The sequence below is a fragment of the Equus caballus genome, chromosome 3 (genome assembly GCF_041296265.1).
Source record: "Equus caballus isolate H_3958 breed thoroughbred chromosome 3, TB-T2T, whole genome shotgun sequence".
Classification (NCBI taxonomy): Eukaryota; Metazoa; Chordata; class Mammalia; order Perissodactyla; family Equidae; genus Equus; species Equus caballus.
Window position 1 is genome coordinate 45,149,327 of NC_091686.1, and position 20,227 is coordinate 45,169,553.

The 20,227-nt window shown below is 44.6% G+C and overlaps 2 protein-coding genes across 2 annotated transcripts in view; both read left to right on the forward strand.

Moving 5' to 3' along the window:
- Nucleotides 1-1,036: 1,036 nt before the first annotated feature.
- On the forward strand, nt 1,037-3,733 carry H2AZ1 (H2A.Z histone 1). The gene is made up of 5 exons (XM_023637659.2): nt 1,037-1,658; nt 2,076-2,153; nt 2,425-2,538; nt 2,892-3,021; nt 3,295-3,733. Exons 1-5 carry the CDS (start codon nt 1,656-1,658, stop codon nt 3,354-3,356), a joined length of 387 nt encoding a protein of 128 aa, XP_023493427.1. The 5' UTR covers nt 1,037-1,655; the 3' UTR covers nt 3,357-3,733.
- A 1,447-nt stretch (nt 3,734-5,180) lies between these two features.
- The window catches only part of DNAJB14 (DnaJ heat shock protein family (Hsp40) member B14), a 53,644-nt gene continuing 38,597 nt past the window's right edge, over nt 5,181-20,227 (forward strand). The window contains exon 1 of the mRNA XM_023637660.2: nt 5,181-5,587. Coding sequence (XP_023493428.1) covers nt 5,455-5,587 — 133 coding nt within the window. The 5' untranslated portion in view covers nt 5,181-5,454. The remainder of the gene's footprint in view (nt 5,588-20,227) is intronic.

A 20,227-nucleotide genomic window follows, 5' to 3' on the forward strand; every position in this document is an offset into this window, starting at 1 on the left:
ATGTATTAAAGCTAGTTTATGAGTTATCAGGAAGCCTCAGTGGAGTCCAGGTTAACTATTACCTCAGGTTTCATAGCTTTTTATTGTCATTATATCAGTTCAGTGGCGGAACTGATTAACTTTTGTTATTGAGGATATCATAAGAATTCCTCAGTTCCAAGGGCAAGAACTAATAAGCCTTAATGTCAAAACTGTTGGGAACCTCTTCTCTAGAATTTATCTCCCTCTATAGGGAGGTCCTCTAATTTGATAAGATGTTTCAAATTGTAACCCAATCTAAAGTACTTAAGAGTACATATTCCAAATTTCTTCAGGTTGGAAATATTGAATTAAAGTGTAACACACTATTAAACACTATAAATATTAAAGATTTAAATCGCTATTTTCTCTAACCAGTTGGAGACGTACACAGGTGTTATTAATCTATTAGTTGGAAGACTGAGTAGCTGGCATTATGATAGTACTGTGTGTACAGTACCATTTTTTAAGCCCACCATTTGCAATTGATTACATGCACCATCTGTAACTGCCTGTGAATCATGTGAGGACTTACCCCACTGACATTTACCGAACATTTGTCATGTGGCAAAATGTTTAGCATAGAAAAGTTGACACATAATAGCTTTGAGGTTTCACTAAATCAACTTTATAGACACCAGGCTATAGGTACAACCCATTGATGTGTAGTCTCCAGGAAACTATGGTTTAAGATTTGATTAAAGAAGAGAACACCGCCTCAGCCCAAGCCCTCCCTGCGCAGACCAAAAGGTCTTTTGTGTCCAGCGAGACGACTCTGCTCGCGTTTGTTGCCGTGGAACTATCCCGTGGGGGGTTTCAAAAGTGAAGAGGAAAGAAGAGGTGGGAGATACAGTGGAAAATGAAGAAGGAGCAGCGGGTGGTCCTCAGCAGGTGGCTCGGGACTGGCCGGGGAGAAGAAACGCGGAACCTCTCTCAAGGCTGTGGTTCGCCGAGGACTCGCGGATCCTTCACTGGACGCGTTCGCGCCACCTGTCACACGGCAGGAGCCGCGGGGGGCGGGGAGGGGGGGGCTGGAGGGGGGCGGGCAGGGCCCGGAAGGAGGCTGTGGTCGCAGGCGTCCGCCCGCGAGGCGCTCAGGTCGCAGGGGCTGGGCGAGCCGGTGGGAGTCGGGGCGCGCTGGACCCCGCGGAGACTTCGCGTGGTCCGCGGAGCCCGGTCGGGATGATGCTGCCTGTCCCTCCCCGGCGCCTCAGCTCCTCCTCCCGATACGTGACCGCGGCCGGCCGGCCCGCGCCGCCGGAGCCGAGCTCGCGCCGCGGCTTCCCTCCCGCGCCGTACCCTTCTCCTCCACGGTCCCATCCCTCCGCCCTCCCCCACTCCCTCCCCACGCCCCAATAGCGGTGGAGCCTCGCAGCGCACGCCCCTCCGCCCTTCTCTTCGCTTGCTCATTGGCTGAGACCTCAAGGACGCGTCCCGAGGGCGGGCGGCGGCCATTGGTGGGATGAGCAATCCGAGTTCCCGGATGAGGGAACATTCTGCAGTATAAAGGGAGCGGGGAAGGCGGGAGACAGCGCAGTTTGAATCGCGGGGCGGCGGAGCGGTCGGCGCGGGGGCTCGCAGGGCGGCGGACTGGTCCTTTCTCTGCCTTGCTTGTCTGAGCTTCAGCAGAATTCGAAATGGTAAACTTCGCAGAGGCGCTCGAAGCCCCCGGGGGCTTCGGCGGCGGCGGGGAAGCCCGTTAGGCTCGGAGGTGGGGGCGAAGTGGCGACGGTTGGGAAGGCGCGGAGCGGGGCTTGGGAGCGCGGGGGGAGGCGCTCTGTCGGCGGCGAGCGGAGCGCCGCGGCCTCGCGGCGGCGGCGGCGGTTAGCTGACGCGCGGCGCCGCTGGGGGCCGCGGGCGGGAGCGGGCGGAGGCGGCGCGCGGCCGCGGCGGGCGCGGCGGGGGGTGGCGGGCGGGGGGCCTGCGGCGCGGCGGGCCGGAGACCCCGCGACAGGGCCGCGCCGGGCCGCGCGGCGCTCGGCGGCCGCGGGGGGAGGGGCGGCCGCGCGGTAATCCTATCTCCGCTTCGCCCTCGCTCGCGGGCGTGCGCGCCGCAGGCTGGCGGTAAGGCTGGGAAGGACTCCGGAAAGGCCAAGACAAAGGCGGTTTCCCGCTCGCAGAGGGCCGGCTTGCAGGTCAGTGGCGGCTCGTGCAGTCTGGGGATCGCGGCGCTGCTCCTTCCCCCGCTCTTGTTTATCGTCGCTCTGGGTGGGCGGCTCGTCTTTGCGTGGGTGATGCGGTGTCGCGACTTGGTTCGCCGACACAATGCATATCGGGGAGGGGGCGATCACGTGTGTCGGTGCTGGGGCGCTTTGCTGCACCCGCGTCCCTGCCCCTTGCTTTGGCGCGCTTGTAATTTTATCGCCTTTGACTCTTTGTGCATTTATGTTTATGCTTAAAATTAAGTTCCCGGTGGGCCGTATTCATCGACACCTGAAATCTAGGACGACCAGCCATGGACGTGTGGGCGCGACTGCCGCTGTGTACAGCGCAGCCATCCTGGAGTACCTCACCGCAGAGGTAAATGGGAGTACGCCTATAATCTGGAAGGTTTGGGGGGGTGGTGAGAGGGAGGCGGTGAGAGGGAAGGAGGAAAGTGATGCAAGAAAACTCCCAAGCCCTAAACGCGGCGAGAAGCATCTGAGAACGCTAGAGGGAGCTGGTGTTCATTAAGGGATCCCACTGAGCTTGAGTTTGCTGCTCTTGGAAATAAAATTGCTGCATGCGCCTTTACAGCTTTTGCGTGTCTTGCCATTCAGGTAGTGGGGGGAGGCAGTAATTGGTAGATTGACGTTTATGAAGGTTTGATCCTACTCTCTCGATCTTGTCCTTAAGGAAAGATGGATGGAGATTGATTAGAGTCTGCCTTCTAGGTACTTGAATTGGCAGGAAATGCATCAAAAGACTTGAAGGTAAAGCGCATTACTCCTCGTCACTTGCAACTTGCTATTCGTGGAGATGAAGAATTGGACTCTCTCATCAAGGCTACAATTGCTGGTGGTGGTATGTAAATACTAAAATTTTACTTTAAATTTCTTTAGAGAAGAGAATTTTCTTTTTCTCATTAGTGGTTTTTAGTCTAGAAGAGGACACAAGTATTACACTCATCTGCAGTTTGGTTGCATCATGAAATTTTCCATGAATATAACGATGAATTTTTACTCTCAATTCTTGAGCTACTCGTTTAAAGACATCTTCCAAGTTGAACACTGAACTGTCTTGGCTTTAAGTACCGTGTGCAGTAAAGAGAAGAATTAATCTCTGTCCCTCTCCTAGGTGTCATTCCACACATCCACAAGTCTCTGATTGGGAAGAAAGGACAGCAGAAGACTGTCTAAAGGATGCCTGGATTCCTTGTTATCTCAGGACTCTAAATACTCTAACAGCTGTCCAGTGTTGGTGATTCCAGTGGACTGTATCTCTGTGAAAAACACAATTTTGCCTTTTTGTAATTCTATTTGAGCAAGTTGGAAGTTTAATTAGCTCTCCAACCAACCAAATTTCTGCATTCGAGTCTTAACCATATTTAAGTGTTACTGTGGCTTCAAAGAAGCTATTGATTCTGAAGTAGTGGGTTTTGATTGAGTTGACTGTTTTTAAAAAACTGTTTGGATTTTAATTGTGATGCAGAAGTTATAGTAACAAACATTTGGTTTTGTACAGACATTATTTCCACTCCAGTGGATAAGCTCAATAAAGGTCATATCCCAAACTAGTTGTGCTTTAAATTTCATTTGATTGTAATAGGAACGCCTTTCTTTTGAATAGGTATTTCATCGAGCAATAACTTAAGCATGTTTCTTTCCTTGAAATTAAACTGTTAATTCTGTCGATCAACCAAGTCAGAAGGCCCAAATGTACTGTTTTTGTTTTAATGTCATGTAATGCGTCATTAAAGATTTAAAATCTTTGCCAGGAGCTGGAATGGGACAAGTTACTGTTTTTAGGCTGTTTGACCATCTCCGTTTGTGGGCTATGCTTGCTGTATGTGACAGCGCTACCCCAGCGCACTACTGCTGTGGTGGACTTGGGGAGGGGACCCGGCAGGTAGGGACGTCCTGTGTCTAACTCTCTACCTCCACAGAAGGAACTTTCAGGGTAGACTCATTCCGAGTGCTATTCACTGTTAGTCTTACCTCAATGGTTCAAAACTCGGTAACATCTTTAGGGTACGTACTATTCCCATTTTACGGAAGAGAATCAGGATCTTTTTCAAAGTGCCATGTTATTTGCTAGCATGGCTACCAGTAGCTTCACTGAGAGTTGTGTATAAATGTGTTTTGTGATTGGGTTGAGTGGATCTTCTTGACACTTGGATTCTGGCAAGTTATTCTTAAAAAATCTAAGTGGCCCTTTTCCCCTCACCAAGGAGACCAATGTGAAGTGGCACGGAATTTCACAGGGCGATGTCAGGAAAATGGGAGAAGGGAGAAAAGCAAGTAGTTTACTTCCATGATGGGACTGCGTTCCCAGATAGCTGGTTCCTGCCTTGTTTTGGTCAGAAAGGATTAGAATTACGGTTTTTCACCAGAATAACTGTGAACTACAAATTTAAAACTTTGTACCTTCAGGACGTACTGAGCTGCAATTTAAGGAGATCTGTTTGGAAAAATGGCGCGTAGCTGAAATAAGCAGACAAACGAGCCCCGGCCTTGGGGTCAAACGCTGCTCCTGCGTGTTCCGACACCTGCGCTAGAAGCCGCGGAGACCTCGGCACGGCCCTCGCCGCGCGACCCTCCGGGGCCGCCTGCAGTTCTGCGGTGGGCGAGCGGCGCCGGCGCCGGCGCCGCCACGGACGTCAAGGGCTCGGCTGCTGCGGGTGGCTGCCCCCGCCGCGGCGGAGCTCCCAGCGAGCCGGCCGGCTTCGCCCGCCCGCCGGCCTCGCTGGGCTCACTGTGTGCCACGCCCGCTCCGCGCTCCGCCCCGCGCCCCACCCCGACGCCCCCGCACGCCCGCCACACTCCGCTCGAGACACGCTCACTCCGCCCCGCGACCCGGACCGCCCCGCCCCGCTGCCCGGCTCCGCCCCGCACCCCGCTCTGCTCGCCCCGCTCCGCCCTGCGCCCGGCCCCGCTCGCGCCCACACGCACGCCTCGCCCCGCCCCTCGCCCCCGCCCCACGCCCTGATTCGCTCTGGCCCGCTCGCCCCGCCCCTCGTACGGCTCCGCGCCCCGTTCCTCGTCCAGCTGGCCTCGCCCCGCCCTGCTCCGCTCGCCTCGCCCCGCGGCCCGCCCCGCGCCTCGCCCCGCCCCGCTCGCCCCGCCCCTCCCTGCTCCTCTCGCCCCGCCCCGCCCCGCTCGCCCCGCCTCGCTCCGCTCGCCCCGCCCCACGCCCCGCTCCGCTCCGGTCCGCTCGCCCCCGCACGCCCGCCCCGCCCCGCCCCGCCGTCCGCGCTCGCCGCTGCGCTCCCGGAGGAAACGGAAGCCGGCTCTGGCCATGGAGGGGAACCGGGACGAGGCGGAGAAGTGTGTGGAGATCGCCCGGGAGGCCCTGAACGCCGGCGACCGCGAGAGGGCCCAGCGCTTCCTGCACAAGGCCCAGAAGCTGTACCCGCTGCCCGCGGCCCGCGGTGAGGCCCTCGGCTCCCCGCCCGCCCCGCACAGCCTGCGGCGGCCCGGCGTGGCTGCTCGGTCCCTGGCGGCCTGCGGCGCCGGCGCCGGGCCAGAGGCCGCCCGGCCGTTGTCGTCGGCGTCCGCCGGCTGCAGAGCGGGCTTTGCCCCGGGAGCCGGGTCGCGGGGCCCGTCCCGCCCTCTCCCCGCCGAGGCGGGCCCAGCCCCGGGGGCGGGGGAGCGGGGGCGCGCGGCCGGCGCCGGTTCGGGCCGCAGCGCTGCTCCGGGGCAGCCGTGCCGAGCGCCGAGATGACACTGCTTTTCCCGGGAGCGCTCCTCTGGCAGAGAGGCACACCTTCGGCCGGGGTGCAGGCGGCGCTGCTCCGCTAGATGGGGTCTGACTTGACAGCGCCGTGGTGATCCTCCAGCTAGGCCGCCCTCTGAGGAGCGGGCTGCTGCACCTCCCGGGTCGGATTCGCCGTCTCCCTGTCCTGACCCCAGGCTTCAAAGTGATAGTGACAGCCGGCCTTGCTGAGCGCTCACCGAGCGCCAAGCCTGTGCCTAGTGTTTCGTAGGAGTGTTTCCTTCACTTCTCAGAACAGTCCTCTGTGCAGCTACAGGATTCATTTGACCAGGTTGACCCATATGGAAACAGTTTTTGATGACCAAATGAGTGAGTGAATGAATGAAATTGTCTTTCCCAAGGTCACAGGAATTAGTAACAAAGTCAGAATAGTACTTGAGCTTTCCAGCTCCAAATGGCCTTTAACCCACTACGCTCTATTGTCCTGCTAATAAGGTATTGTCTCACTTGAGGTTCAAGGTATTTTTAGGTTAAGAAGAAAGTTATTAATAAGTTAATAAGAATGTGGGGCTGCCTGTTTTATTTTGTTGTTTTTAAAATTTTTTTCTACATTGAATACATTGAAGCCCTTGTATTCTTTGCTTTTCTCTGTCCTTTGCATTACATGTTGAACACTATACCAGGGAGGACGGGAAAGTGAAAGAAAAGAAAGTTGTTGGTTTTTTTCATGTGACAAAAAAAAACAATTTACCAACTTAACTATTTTTAAGTGTACAGTTCACTAGTTAACCATTTCACATTGTTATGCAACAGATCTACAGAATTTTTCATCTTACAAAACTGAAACTCTGCCAATTAAACAGCATCCTATTTTCCCCACCCATTAGCTCCTGGCAACCACCATTCTATTTTCTTCTAAAAATTTGACTACTTTCGATACTTTATGTAAGTGGAATCATATAATGTTTGTCTTTTTTGACTGGCTTATTTCACTTAGCATAATGTCATTGAAGTTTATCCATGTTGGGATATGTGACAGGATTTCCTTTTTTAGGGCTGCATAATATTCTATTGCATGTATATACCACATTTTCATTTGTCAACATTTAGGTTATTTCTGTGTCTTGCTCTTGTGAATAATGCTCCTATGAACGTGGGTGTGCAAATACCTCTTCTTTGAATCCTGCTTTTGGTTCCTTTGGATGTATACCTAGAAGTGGGACTGCTGGATCATATTGGTAATTCTATTTTATTTTTTTTGAGGAACTGCCATACTGTTTTCCATAGCAGTTGCACAATTTTTCATTCCTGCCAACAGTGCGCAAGAGTTGTGGTTTCTCCAGAGTCCTCACCAACCCATGCTATTTTCTGTCTGTTTTTGATAGTAGCCATGCAGACAAGTGTGAGGTGATACCGCGTTGTGGTTTTGATTTGCATTTCTTTAATGATTAGTGATGTTGAACGTCTTTTTATATGTTTGTTGGCCATTTGTATATCATCTTTGGAGAAATGTCTATTCAAGCCCTTTGCTGTTTTTTTAACTGTTATTTTTGTTGTTGTTGAGTTGAAGGTGTTCTTTATATATTCTGGATATTAGCCCCGTATTAGATAGATGATTTGCAGTTGTTTTCTCCTGTTCCGTGGGTTGTCTTTCACTCTGTTGATTGTGTGCTTTGATACACAGAAGTTTTTAAGTTTAATATAGTCTCATTTGTCTGTTTTTGATTTTTTATTGTCTGTGCTTTTGGTGTCACATCCAAGAAATCATTGGCCGGAGTTGAAATGTTTTGAATCTGCGTACTGTCTGAATACATGATTTCATTTAGTCATTGTCTAGTCCTCGGGGACAGTTTTAACATTATGCAACTAACCACTTGAGACGGAATACCTTGGCTTTTGAACCCCAGCTCTTCCACCTCCTACCTTGTAACCTTAATTTTGGGCAAGTTAGACAATCTCTCTAACCTTTAGCTTTTTCATCTGTAAAATGGGACAATAATTTATGGATTGCATAGGGCTGTTTTAAGGATTAAATGAGTAAATACGTGGAAAGCATTTAACTGTATCCACTGTTGTTTTGGTATCATTTCCATTTAACAACTGTGAGGCTCTGAGAATTTTTAAACTTGTAGTCTGTCAGTCTTTATCATACAAGCAACTTGAATCAGTCTACTAAAGGATACTATAAGATTTCAAAGCACAACACAGTTGTCAGTTTTAAAGTCACGAACATAGGAACGATGAAGAAATAGAACAGTGAACGTTAATAGCAGAGTGTCTTGTAAGGTGGTATGTGATTACCAAATAAAGTGATAGGGTACAATTGTGATGTAGTCCGAAAACCTAGTTCAGATGCCAACTTTGCCTCTGATAGCTTTGCAACTAGGGACGAGTTACTTAGCATTTCTAAGCCTTGTTTAGTTATGTGTAAAATGAAGATTTCATCACAGGGTTGATGTGAGCATTAACTGAAATAAAGTTACATGCAAATACTTAGCGAAGTGTATTTCACATAGAATGTTCTCAGATGTTTATTGGAATAATTTAAGAATTCAGGGGAGGGAAAGATCTAGAACACTGGTGTAAGCTCCTGGTAAAATATTTAGTGTAGAAGGAAAATGAAGCTGTTGGTTAAAGTGACATTTAAAATTTTTATCCTTGAATTTCACCTCTTCTAGACTACCATCAAACCCTTATAACTCAGAGTTTGTTGGGTTTTTTTTGTGAGGAAGATTGGCCCTGAGCTAACATCCATTGCTAATCTTTCTCTTTTTTGCTGAGGAAGAGTGGCCCTGAGCGAATATCTCTTCCTGTCTTCCTCTATATTATATCTGGGACGCCGCCACAGCATGGCTTGATGAGTGGTGTGTAGGTCCATGCCCGGAATCTGAACCAGTGAACCCCAGGCCACTGAAGTGGAGGGTACACACTTAACCACTACACCACTCTGCTGGCCCATAACTCACAGTTTGGATTGAATATTCCTCTGGCTGTGTCTTCATACTAAGATAGGCCAAAGAAAACATTACATCTTGATTATCGTTATTCTTAAACAGTGGATGGGAAATGTTAGACTAAATTTCAGAACTTTCCTCCTCTTTATGTTTTATTCTTGCTAGGTGGGAAGTCTGATTGATAAAACACTTTTAAAAATTGGCAAGAGTTTTCTTTGAGGAAAAACTTGATCTTCAAATGAATCTGGGACATCGTTGCTTTCTAAGTTTTTAGTTGAGAATATTATTTTATGGTTTCTTTATTGCAGTGGACTGCTAAGTGAACTGTATTTTACAGCTTTCAAGAATTTTCATATTATGAGTTTGGTTTATGTTTGAAAGGATTGATGTATATGAATAGGTACTAAATAGGAAACATAAATATTCTGAAAAAATAGCATCAGTAGACGGAAAGTAAATTACGTTTGTTTCTTAAACTGTATATTTATTGAATTATTGATAAGTTTTGAACTTTCACAGAGGCATACAATTTCATTGGGTTTTTTTTGGTCAGGAAGTTTGGCTCTGAGCTAACATCTGTTGCCAATCTTCCTCTTTTTGCTTGAGGAAGATTGGCCCTGAGCTAAGAGCTGTACCAGTTTCCCTCTGTTTTGTATGTGGGATGCCACCGCAGTGTGGTTTGATGAGGTGTCCACACCTGGGATCCAGGCCCATGAAGCCTGGGCCCCCAAAGTGGAGCACAGGAACTTAACCACCATGCCACGAGGCTGGGCCCTACTTTCTCTGTTATTGCTTTACATTGCTATTTTAGCATGTTAGTGTTTCATAGTAATCGGGGGACAATTTGGAGTATATTTTTTTTCCCCAAGAAAAGCATTTTTAATGTTTTCAAGAATTTCATAGTAATTTGAACCAAACGGTGGCCTACAGCTTCAAAAACGTCCGTCCTGGGGCCTGCCCCATGGCCTAGTGGTTGAGTTCAGTACATTCTGCTTTGGTGGTCTGGGTTCAGTTCCTGGGCACAGACCTACAGCACTTGTTGTCAGCGGTGCTGTGGCGGTGACCCACATTCAAGGTAGAGGAAGATTGGCACAGATGTTAGCTCAGGGCCAACCTTCCTCAGGAAAAAGAGAAAGATTGGCAACAGATGTTAGCTCAGGGCATATGTTCCTCAGGAAAAAAAAAAGCCATTCTCAGTCTGCTTTAATGAATGGATAATTCATGTGCAGTGTGCAGCCTTATATATATTGCTGTACAATAGCAATTAAAATAGTCATCTTTTTATTTTTTTCCCTCGTGAGAGATATGTATAAATTTTTCTCCTTTATTTACTACATTATTTTAAAATTTAAATCTAATAAAAAATTCAAAGTTCTCTCCCCTTTTGTCTCATTTAAAATAGTAAAGTAAAGCTTTTTAAACTGTCATTACATGTCTGTAGTATTATCCAACCTATTCCTTTTAAGACAATTCCATTTCTTTCTATTTCTGACTTAATTAAAATGTAGTGATGAATACAAATTATACATTCTGAACAATTATTTCGATAGCACCAAGTTTTGTTGTAAAATGATTTTCAAGTTTCAGCTAATAGCCAGACTGTTTCAGACATTATAGTTAAGGAATGCCAAATTTGGTATTGAACCTTAATTTAATAATTGTGTGACCTTGCATACATAACTATCTTTTTGGGCCTTAATTTTCCTATCTATAAAATGGGAATATTTTTATTCAACAGATATTTACTGAATCTACGCTTCTTTGTGCCAGGCACTGTTCTGGGAACAAGGGAGTCAGTGAAAAAGAAGACAGTGTCCTTGCCCTCTTGGAGCCCACGCTCTAGAGGATGAAGTACAAAGCGTTTGCTGGACGTTGTAGTGGCTCAGTTTGGGCTGTTCCCCTTTCCCTCCCGGAGCCTCAGTTTTCTTATCCTCTGGAATCTTCACAAGACTGTTAGAAGGATGTTTTATTCAGTGCTATAAGAACATCATGTATTATTACTGTGGCAAAAGTCTTTGGATGGTGCCTTGGAGCTAACAGTATAATATTTGTCTCTTTTCCGTCATTTTTTAGTTACCCTTTTGAGCACTAAATATTTGCTGTAAGTTAGGATTAATCTCCATTTGGATTCAGCTACTCATTCTGTGCTTAGTTAACATGTAGCTCCCCCTGCCTGGCTGCGTTCATTCCTTATGTTGTCTATATATGTAGCTGTCCTGCTTCTAGATTAAAAAATCCTTTGCCGTCAGGAACCATTTTAATTTTCATCACCCTTTTTTAATCCCCTGGTGCCTAATAGTTTTTTGCATATACTTGTGGCATCTTTAAGCCAGTATTTCTGGAACAGTACTTGTTTATGTAATTTTATTCCCCTCAATAAAGATGACTTGTTAAATAATTAAGTGAAATATATATAGCTGTAAGGCTTTTTCATGCTAATATATTCACAAGTGAAGCTTTTCCTTAATCAGACAAGTATACCCAAAGGTAATATATGAAGATTGTCACCGTAGCAAGAATTTGGAAAGAGTATAAGTGTCCATTGGTAGGAATTGATTACATAAATTGCATTGCATTGGTATACGGTGCACCTGTTAAAAATAGTGATGTGCTTCAGTAGTTTTCCATCCGCTGATCCCTTCACCCTGCTTGTTGGCTATACATTTGCAGCTGTCTTTGCTGAATTCGGAGTTCAGGCTGATCTTGCTCCCCTATTGCAATAGTCCTGAATAAGGTCTTCAAAAAAAAAAAAAAATAGGACGATGGGGCCAGCCCAGTGGCATAGTGGTTGTTTACACTTTCCACTTCCGTGGCCTGGACTTCGCAGGTTCAGATCACGCATGCCGGCTTAGCACTGCTTGTCAAGCCCCGCAGTGGCAGCATCCCACATACAAAATAGAGGAAGATTGGCACAGATGTTAGCTCTTCCTCAAGCAAAAAGAGGAGGATTGGCACTGGATGTTAGCTCAGTTACCTCACCAAAAAAAAGGATGATGTGGACCTATATTTATTGCTATAAGATGATATACATAATGTATTATGAATTAAATAAAGGTAGACTACAAACATATGTAGATTTTTCTAGTTTTATTTAAAAATATCTAAAAAGCTAGACAGCTAGCTAACTAGAGTTAAATATACCAAAATGGTTGAGTAACTTTTTTTCTTGTGTGGGATTTATAAGTGATTTTTACTTTATTATGTCTTTTTTAATGAGCAGAGCAACATTACCTTTATAATCAGACAAAAACTATGTCTAATTTGTGGAGGAGGGGAAAAAATCCATTTGTTTTTCAAATTAGGTGTTCTTATTTTAGATTCCCCTAGAGATGGGCATTATATATAACAGGTGTGTGGCAGAAACATATAAAATAAAAATAGATCTCGGTTCTTCACTTTTGGATTATCCACATAAACGTTTTTAATACTATATTTACTTTTTCACTGGTCCTTAATATGGGATATACTTAAATTAAATGCAGATTACATTAAAACCCCAAGCAAAGCAATATGCGTAAAATAAGGTTGGATAGTGGGGCTGGCCAGTGGTATAGTGGTTAAGTTCACGTGCTCAACTTCGACAGCCCGGGGTTGGCAGGTTCAGATCCCCACGCCGACCTACGCACTGTGTGTCAAGCCATGCTGTGGCAGCATCCCACATATAAAGTAGAGGAGGATGTTAGCTCAGGGCCACTCTTCCTCAGCAAAAAGAGAAGGATTGGTGGCTGATGTTAGCTCAGGGCTAATCTTCCTCAAAAAAAAAGAAAAAAGAAGGTTGGATTATTTTAGAATCAAAAGTAAATGTAGTCTGTTTTATAAGTACTGTATCTGTCCAACTAATGTTTGTAATCCTGCACATTATTGTAAATGAGATCTCAAGTGATGGCTAAGACATTTAATCAGAAAAATCTAATATGTTCTAAATTCTGGCAGTACTTGAAGGGAATCATATTATCTTCTCAGGCGTTGGTTCTCTTGGTTATTACTGCAGAAAACCTAGCTGATTCCATTTTAGAGATGACAAACCTGGATATTGAGACCCAGAGGTAATGGAACTTTTCAAAATTTTCACTCTTTGGAACCGAAGAGTGGTGTGAGCACATGTACACCCACAGCTATAATTAAACAGAGCCCCCATACATGAAATTATAGAAAGATTTTTAGTATAATGTTGAAAATCTAAAACAACTATATGATCTGCTTTAGCAATATCCAGCATCTAGCAATTAACATTGGAAAATGTCCAGAAAAACACTGGGAGAACATAGTTGTGCTAAGAATGGAGAATATACAGATGACTTCTAACTAGCATGCATCGGGACTTTGTGGCCACCTGTAAAGACCAAACACATATAACCACTTCCATATCTGGCTCCACAATTTTTGAAAAATAATTTCTTCATTTCTTAGCTGCAGCAGTTCTATAAAGGGACACTTGCCCCTCACCTGTCTTAGGGTTACACAGTGGTGCAGCTCCTGTTGGAAAGACAGGGTAAGGAGCACTTGATTGCTTTTGTCAGTTTTCAAGAAAAGGAATTGGTTCCCTTTCTTCTCCAAAAGCAGCTAATTATTATTACTTTTTGGGTCTGGCCAGTGGGAGCCCCTGAGGTTCGCTCCTGAGTCCTGCAGACACATCCTTGGTAGTCTGTAATAGTTACTGTGCTCTGGTGTGATGGAAGGTCTCAGGCTCCTCTCATACATTCCCTGTTCGAGACCTGGAATCGCCCCTCTCTCCAACAAGCCCTGGTTTCTTTTAGTGGAAGACAGTGTTTCAGCATCACCATCGGGCACTAAGGATGCTGTGGCTGCTAGATTGTTCGTTGTTTTGGTTCCTTTTCAGTGTGCAGACTAGGAAATATTTTTTTTAAAAGCTAAAACAGCTTATGAGTTTATATTGTTACTTCCAATTCAAGTTAAGCACTTTGGAGTGTTTACTTAAACTTTTCTAGCTTATATTTCTATCTCCTTCCTTCCATAGTAGTTATCCTCATTCTCAAGGCCATAGAAAGTCGTCAGGTTTCTCCACTCTAAATGTACTTTTTTTCCTCCTTTATAATAACTAAGCATTTTGTGGGAAAATACTTTGACTCTGTAACAAAGTGCCCTGTTCCACAACAAGCTTTTACCAACTCCTGTTAGCATCCATTGATGTTTCTTTCCTGAATAAATTTCTGATTGTTGCCAAATGATGGTTTTCTAATTCCGTCGTTCCCTCTGTAATTTGTTAGTTCGCATTCAACTTTATTTATTAGTACGGATGCATAGATTCCTGTTTAATTTATTACTATCATTATTTACTTTGATGCTGATTGCCTCAGGTTTAGTCAGCGGGTGCCCCTTCAAGCTGGCTTCTGTGTCTTTTCGACATGTCTTCATCGTTCTTTCAGCTTCCTTGCTTTCGGGCACAAAACATTTTTCAGGCCCACTTTTTACTTTTTCTGCCTTGGGAATCAGCTGTTTCTCTAAGGAGCTCTAATTCTTTTTTTTTTTTTTTTTTTTTTTATTAATGTTATGATAGATTACAACCTTGTGAGATTTCAGTTGTACATTTTTGTTAGTCATGTTGTGGGTACACCACTTCCCCCTCTGTGCCCTCCCCCCACCCTCCCTTTTCCCTGGTAACCACCAATCAGATCTCCTTATCAATATACTAACTTCCACCTATGAGTGGAGTCATATAGAGTTTGTCTTTCTCTGACTGGCTTATTTCGCTTAACATAATACCCTCGAGGTCCATCCACGTTGTTGTGAATGGGCCAATTTTGTCTTTTTTTATGGCTGAGTAGTATTCCATTGTGTATATATACCACATCTTCTTTATCCAATCATCAGTTTCTGGGCATGTAGGCTGGTTCCACGTCTTGGCTATTGTAAATAATGCTGCGATGAACATAGGGGTGCAACGGACTTTTGAGATTTCTGATATCAGGTTCTTAGGATAGATACCCAGTAATGGGATGGCTGGGTCATAGGGTATTTCTATTTTTAACTTTTTGAGAAATCTCCATACTGTTTTCCATAGTGGCTGTACCAGTTTGCATTCCCACCAACAGTGTATGAGGGTTCCTTTTTCTCCACATCCTCTCCAACATTTGTCACTCTTGGTTTTGGATGTTTTTGCCAATCTAACGGGTGTAAGGTGATCTCTTAGTGTAGTTTTGATTTGCATTTCCCTGATGATTAGCGATGATGAACATCTTTTCATGTGTCTATTGGCCATATTCATATCTTCTTTTGAGAAATGTCTGTTCATGTCCTCTGCCCATTTTTTGATCGGGTTGTTTGTTTTTTTGTTGCTAATCAGTGTGAGTTCTTTGTATATTATGGAGATTAACCCTTTGTCAGATAAGTGGCTTGTAAATATTTTTTCCCAATTAGTGAGCTTTTTTTTTGTTTCAATCCTGTTTTCCCTTGCCTTGAAGAAGCTCTTTAGTCTGATGAAGTCCCATTTGTTTATTCTTTCTATTGTTTCCCTCAACTGAGGAGTGACAGTGCCCGAAAAGATTCTTTTGAAACTGATGTCAAAGAGTGTACTGCCTATATTCTCTTCCAAAAGACTTATTGTCTCAGGCCTAATCTTAAGGTCTTTGATCCATTTTGAGTTTATTTTGGTGTGTGGTGAAAAAGAATGGTCAATTTTCAATCTTTTGCATGTGGCTGTTCAGTTTTCCCAGCACCATTTGTTGAAGAGACTTTCTTTTCTCCATTGTAGGCCCTCTGCTCCTTTGTCGAAGATTAGCTGTCCATAGATGTGTGGTTTTACCTCTGGGCTTTCAATTCTGTTCCATTGATCTGTGGACCTGTTTTTGTACCAGTACCATGCTGTTTTGATCACTGTAGCTTTGTAGTATGTTTTGAAATCGGGGATTGTGATTCCGCCGGCTTTGTTTTTGCTCAGGATTGCTTTAGCAATTCGCGGTCTTTTGTTGCCCCATATGAATTTTAGGATTGTTTGTTCAATTTCTGTGAAGAATGTTCTTGGGATTCTGATTGGGATAGCACTGAATCTGTAGATTGCTTTAGGTAGTATGGACATTTTAACTATGTTTATTCTTCCAATCCATGTGCAAGGAATGTCTTTCCATCTCTTTATGTCATCGTCAATTTCTTTCAAGAAAGTCTTGTAGTTTTCATTGTATAGATCCTTCACTTCCTTGGTTAAGTTTATCCCAAGGTATTTTATTCTTTTCGTTGCGATTGTGAATGGGATTGAGTTTTTGAGTTCTTTTTCTGTTAGTTCATTGTTAGTGTATAGAAATGCTACTGATTTATGCACGTTAATTTTTTTACCCTGCTACTTTGCTGTAGTTGTTGATTATTTCTAATAGTTTTTCTATGGATTCTTTGGGGTTTTCTATATATAAGATCATGTCGTCTGCAAACAGCGAGAGTTTTACTTCTTCGTTACCTATTTGGATTCCTTTTATTTCTTTTTCCTGCCGAATGCTCTGGCCAGCACCTCCAGTACTATGTTGAATAGGAGTGGTGAAAGTGGGCACCCTTGTCTTGTTCCTGTCCTCAGAGGGATGGCTTTCAGTTTTTGTCCATTGAGTATGATGTTGGCTGTGGGTCTATCATATATGGCCTTTATTATGTTGAGGTACTTTCCTTCTATACCCATTTTACTGAGGGTTTTTATCATAAATGGGTGTTGGATCTTGTCGAATGCTTTCTCTGCATCTATTGAGATGATCATGTGGTTTTTGTTTTTCATTTTGTTGATGTAGTGTATCACGTTGATTGACTTGCGGATGTTGAACCATCCCTGTGTCCCTGGTATAAATCCCACTTGGTCATGGTGTATAATCTTTTTGATGTATTGCTGTATTCGGTTTGCCAGAATTTTGTTGAGGATTTTTGCATCTATGTTCATCAGTGATATCGGCCTGTAGTTCTCCTTCTTTGTGTTGTCCTTGTCAGGTTTGGGGATCAGAGTGATGTTGGCTTCATAAAATGTGTTAGGGAGTTCTCCATCTTTCTCAATTTTCTGGAACAGTTTGAGGAGAATAGGTATTAAGTCTTCTTTGAATATTTGGTAGAATTCTCCAGAGAAGCCGTCTGGTCCTGGACTCTTATTTTTGGGGAGGTTTTTGATTACCGTTTCTATTTCCTTACTTGTGATTGACCTATTCAGATTCTCCATTTCTTCCTGATTCAGTTTGGGGAGATTGTAGGAGTCTAGGAATTTGTCCATTTCTTCCAGGTTGTTCAATTTGTTGGCATATAGTTTTTCATAGTATTCTCTTATGATCTCTTGTATTTCATTGGTATCTGTTGTGATTTCTCCTCTGTCATTCCTAATTTTATTAATTTGCGATTTCTCTCTTCTTTTCTTGGTGAGTCTGGCTAGGGGTTTGTCAACTTTGTTAATTCTTTCGAAGAACCAACTCTTTGTTTCATTGATCCTTTCTACTGTCTTTTTAGTTTCAATATCGTTTATTTCTGCTCTTATTTTTATTATTTCCCTCCTTCTACTGACTCTGGGCTTTGTTTGTTCTTCTTTTTCTAGTTCTGTTAGGTGTCGTTTGAGGTTGCTTACGTGAGCGTTTTCTTGTTTAGTGAGGTGAGCCTGTATTGCGATGAATTTCCCTCTTAGGACTGCTTTTGCTGCATCCCAAATGATTTGGTATGTCGTGTTCTCATTTTCATTTGTCTCCAGATAAAATTTGATTTCTTCTTTAATTTCTTCAATGATCCATTGTTTGTTGAGAAGCGTGTTGTTTAGTCTCCACATTTTTGCGCCTTTCTCTGCTTTTTTCTTGTAGTTGATTTCTAGTTTAATAGCATTATGATCAGAAAAGATGCTTGATATTATTTCAACTCTCTTGTATTTATTGATGTTTGCTTTGGTTCCCAAAATATGGTCAATCCTTGAGAATGTTCCATGTGCAGTTGAGAAGAATGTGTAACCTGCTGTTTTTGGATGAAGTGTTCTATATATATCTATTAAGTCCATCTGGTCTAATTTTTCATTTAATTCTATTATTTCCTTGTTGATTTTCTGTCTGGATGTTCTGTCCATTGGTGTTAATGGTGTGTTGAGGTCCCCCACTATTATTGTATTGTTGTTGATGTCTTCTTTTAGTTCTATTAAGAGTTGCTTTACAAATTTTGGTGCTCCAGTGTTGGGTGCGTATATATTTATAAGTGTTATGTCTTCTTGGTGGAGAGTCCCTTTTATCATTATATACTGTCCCTCTTTATCTTTCTTTATCTGTTTTGCTTTGAAATCTACCTTGTCTGATATTAGTATAGTGACACCTGCTTTCTTTTGTTCATTATTAGCTTGGAGTATTGTTCTCCATCCCTTCACTCTGAGTCTGTGTTTGTCTTTGGGGCTGAGGTGTGTTTCCTGGAGGCAGCATATTGTTGGGTCTTGTTCTTTGATCCATCCTGCCACTCTGTGTCTTTTGATTGGGGAGTTCAATCTATTTACATTTAGAGTGATTATTGAGATGTGGGGGCCTACCACTACCATTTTGTGTCTTGTTTTCCAGTTTTCTTCAGTTTCCTTTGTTTCTTGTCCCATGGTTTAGTCTGTTCTGATGAAGAGCTGCCACTCTCTGTTGTTGTCCTTCTACTTATCTCCTCTGCTCTTGGTTTTGTAGCCCCTTTCCTTTTTTGGATTTTTCAGGAATGAGGGTTTTCCTGAGGATTTCCTGAAGAGGAGGTTTTGTGGCAATGAACTCCCTTAATTTTTGTTTATCTGGGAAAGTTTTTATTTCTCCATCGTATTTGAAGGATATTTTCGCTGGGTAGAGAATTCTCGGCTGTAGGTTTTTGTCCTTCAGATTTTTGAATATATCATTCCACTCTCTTCTAGCCTGTAAAGTTTCTGCTGAGAAATCTGCTGATAGCCTGATGGGGGTTCCTTTGTAGGTTAGTTTCTTTTGCCTGGCTGTCCTTAGTATTTTCTCCTTGTCGTTGACTTTTGCTAGCTTCACTACTATATGCCGTGGAGTTGGTCTTCTTGCATTGATAAAGTTTGGAGATCTATTGGCTTCTGTCACCTGAAGATCCATCTCCCTCACCAGATTTGGGAAGTTCTCAGCCATTATTTCTTTGAATAGGCTTTCTGCCCCTTTCTCCTTCTCTTCTCCCTCTGGTATACCTATAATCCTTACGTTGCATCTCCTAATTGTGTCTGATAATTCTCGGAGAGTTTCTTCATTTCTTTTTAGTCTTGCTTCTCTCTCCTCCTCTGCCTGCAGCAATTCTATATTGCCATCTTCCAAATTGCTAATTCTTTCCTCCATATTATCGGCCCTACTGTTCAGAGCATCTAGATTTTTCTTAATCTCCTCTATTGTGTTCTTCATTTCCAATATTTCTGTTTGGTTCTTCTTTATCGTATCAAACTCTTTTGTGACATAGCTCCTGAACTCGTTGAGTTGTCGGTCAGAATTCTCTCTTAACTCATTGAGTATTTTAATGATGGCTGTTTTGAAGTCATCATCATTTAGGTTATATATCTCATTTTCTTTGGGATTGTTTTCTGTGTATTTGTTATTTTCTTTCTATTCTGGAGATTTAATGTATTTTTTCATATTGCTTGATGTTGTTGATTTGTGCCTCCGCATGGAGATAGAGTTTAGTTGCTCCTTTCACTTGTTTCAGCTGCTGCGTTGGGGGAGCAGCTGTTTATACTGCACCAACCAGGAACCCTGTCCGCAGTTGCTAACTGGGCCTGGGCCCCTTCTCGTAGCCATAGTGGTCCTTTGGATTCCCTCCTCTGCCGTGGGGGCCGTCACAGGGGGGCTTCAGGCTGCTGGTGCCTACTGTTGCAGCCCACCTAGATGTGCTCCCTCCTTGGGGTCTGCAACGGTGTTATGGGCTTTTCCAGCGGCCAGGGGTGGGATCACTTATATTTGTCGCTCCGTTGCTGTTGGCACTCACAAAATCTCACTTGTCCTCTATGGGTCGCAGGAGAGCTATTGGCATCTTCTACAGTCTGTGGTTAGTTCACCTAGCTATGCTGCTTTTGCCCTGGGGTCTTCCAGCCTTGTGGCTGCCGGCTGGGTCCCTTCTACTGGTGCTGTGCAGAGGCTTTCCCTAAGGCTGCTGTGAGCCTGTAGGGTTTCCCCCTAGGCTACGGAGCTGGGTCGCTGGAACTCCCCCCAGCCCCAGTCCTCTCCGAGATCTCCGGCTATCCCTAGTCCCACGGGGCGGGCAACGGCAGCTGGGGGTCGCCCCGCCCTCTGGGATTCTCTCCGGGCCTCTCCCGGAGCCGTGAATGCTGGGCGTGGCCCCTCTGCTAATGGCAGACAGAGAGTTTTGTCTGTTGCCTGGGCGGAATGGAACTCCGGAGCTTCCTCTCTGGGTCGCAGAGCCGGCCTTTGAAACTTCCCCCAGCCCCAGTCCTCTCCGAGATCTCTGGCAATCCCTAGTCCCACGGGGCAGGC

Bases quoted from the DNA above. Each gene is read 5' to 3' on its own strand.
- H2AZ1 (XM_023637659.2), top strand. The intron at 2,154-2,424 runs GTCAGTGGCGGC...CTTAAAATTAAG, and splicing joins CGCAGAGGGCCGGCTTGCAG to TTCCCGGTGGGCCGTATTCA. The intron at 2,539-2,891 runs GTAAATGGGAGT...TCTGCCTTCTAG, and splicing joins TGGAGTACCTCACCGCAGAG to GTACTTGAATTGGCAGGAAA.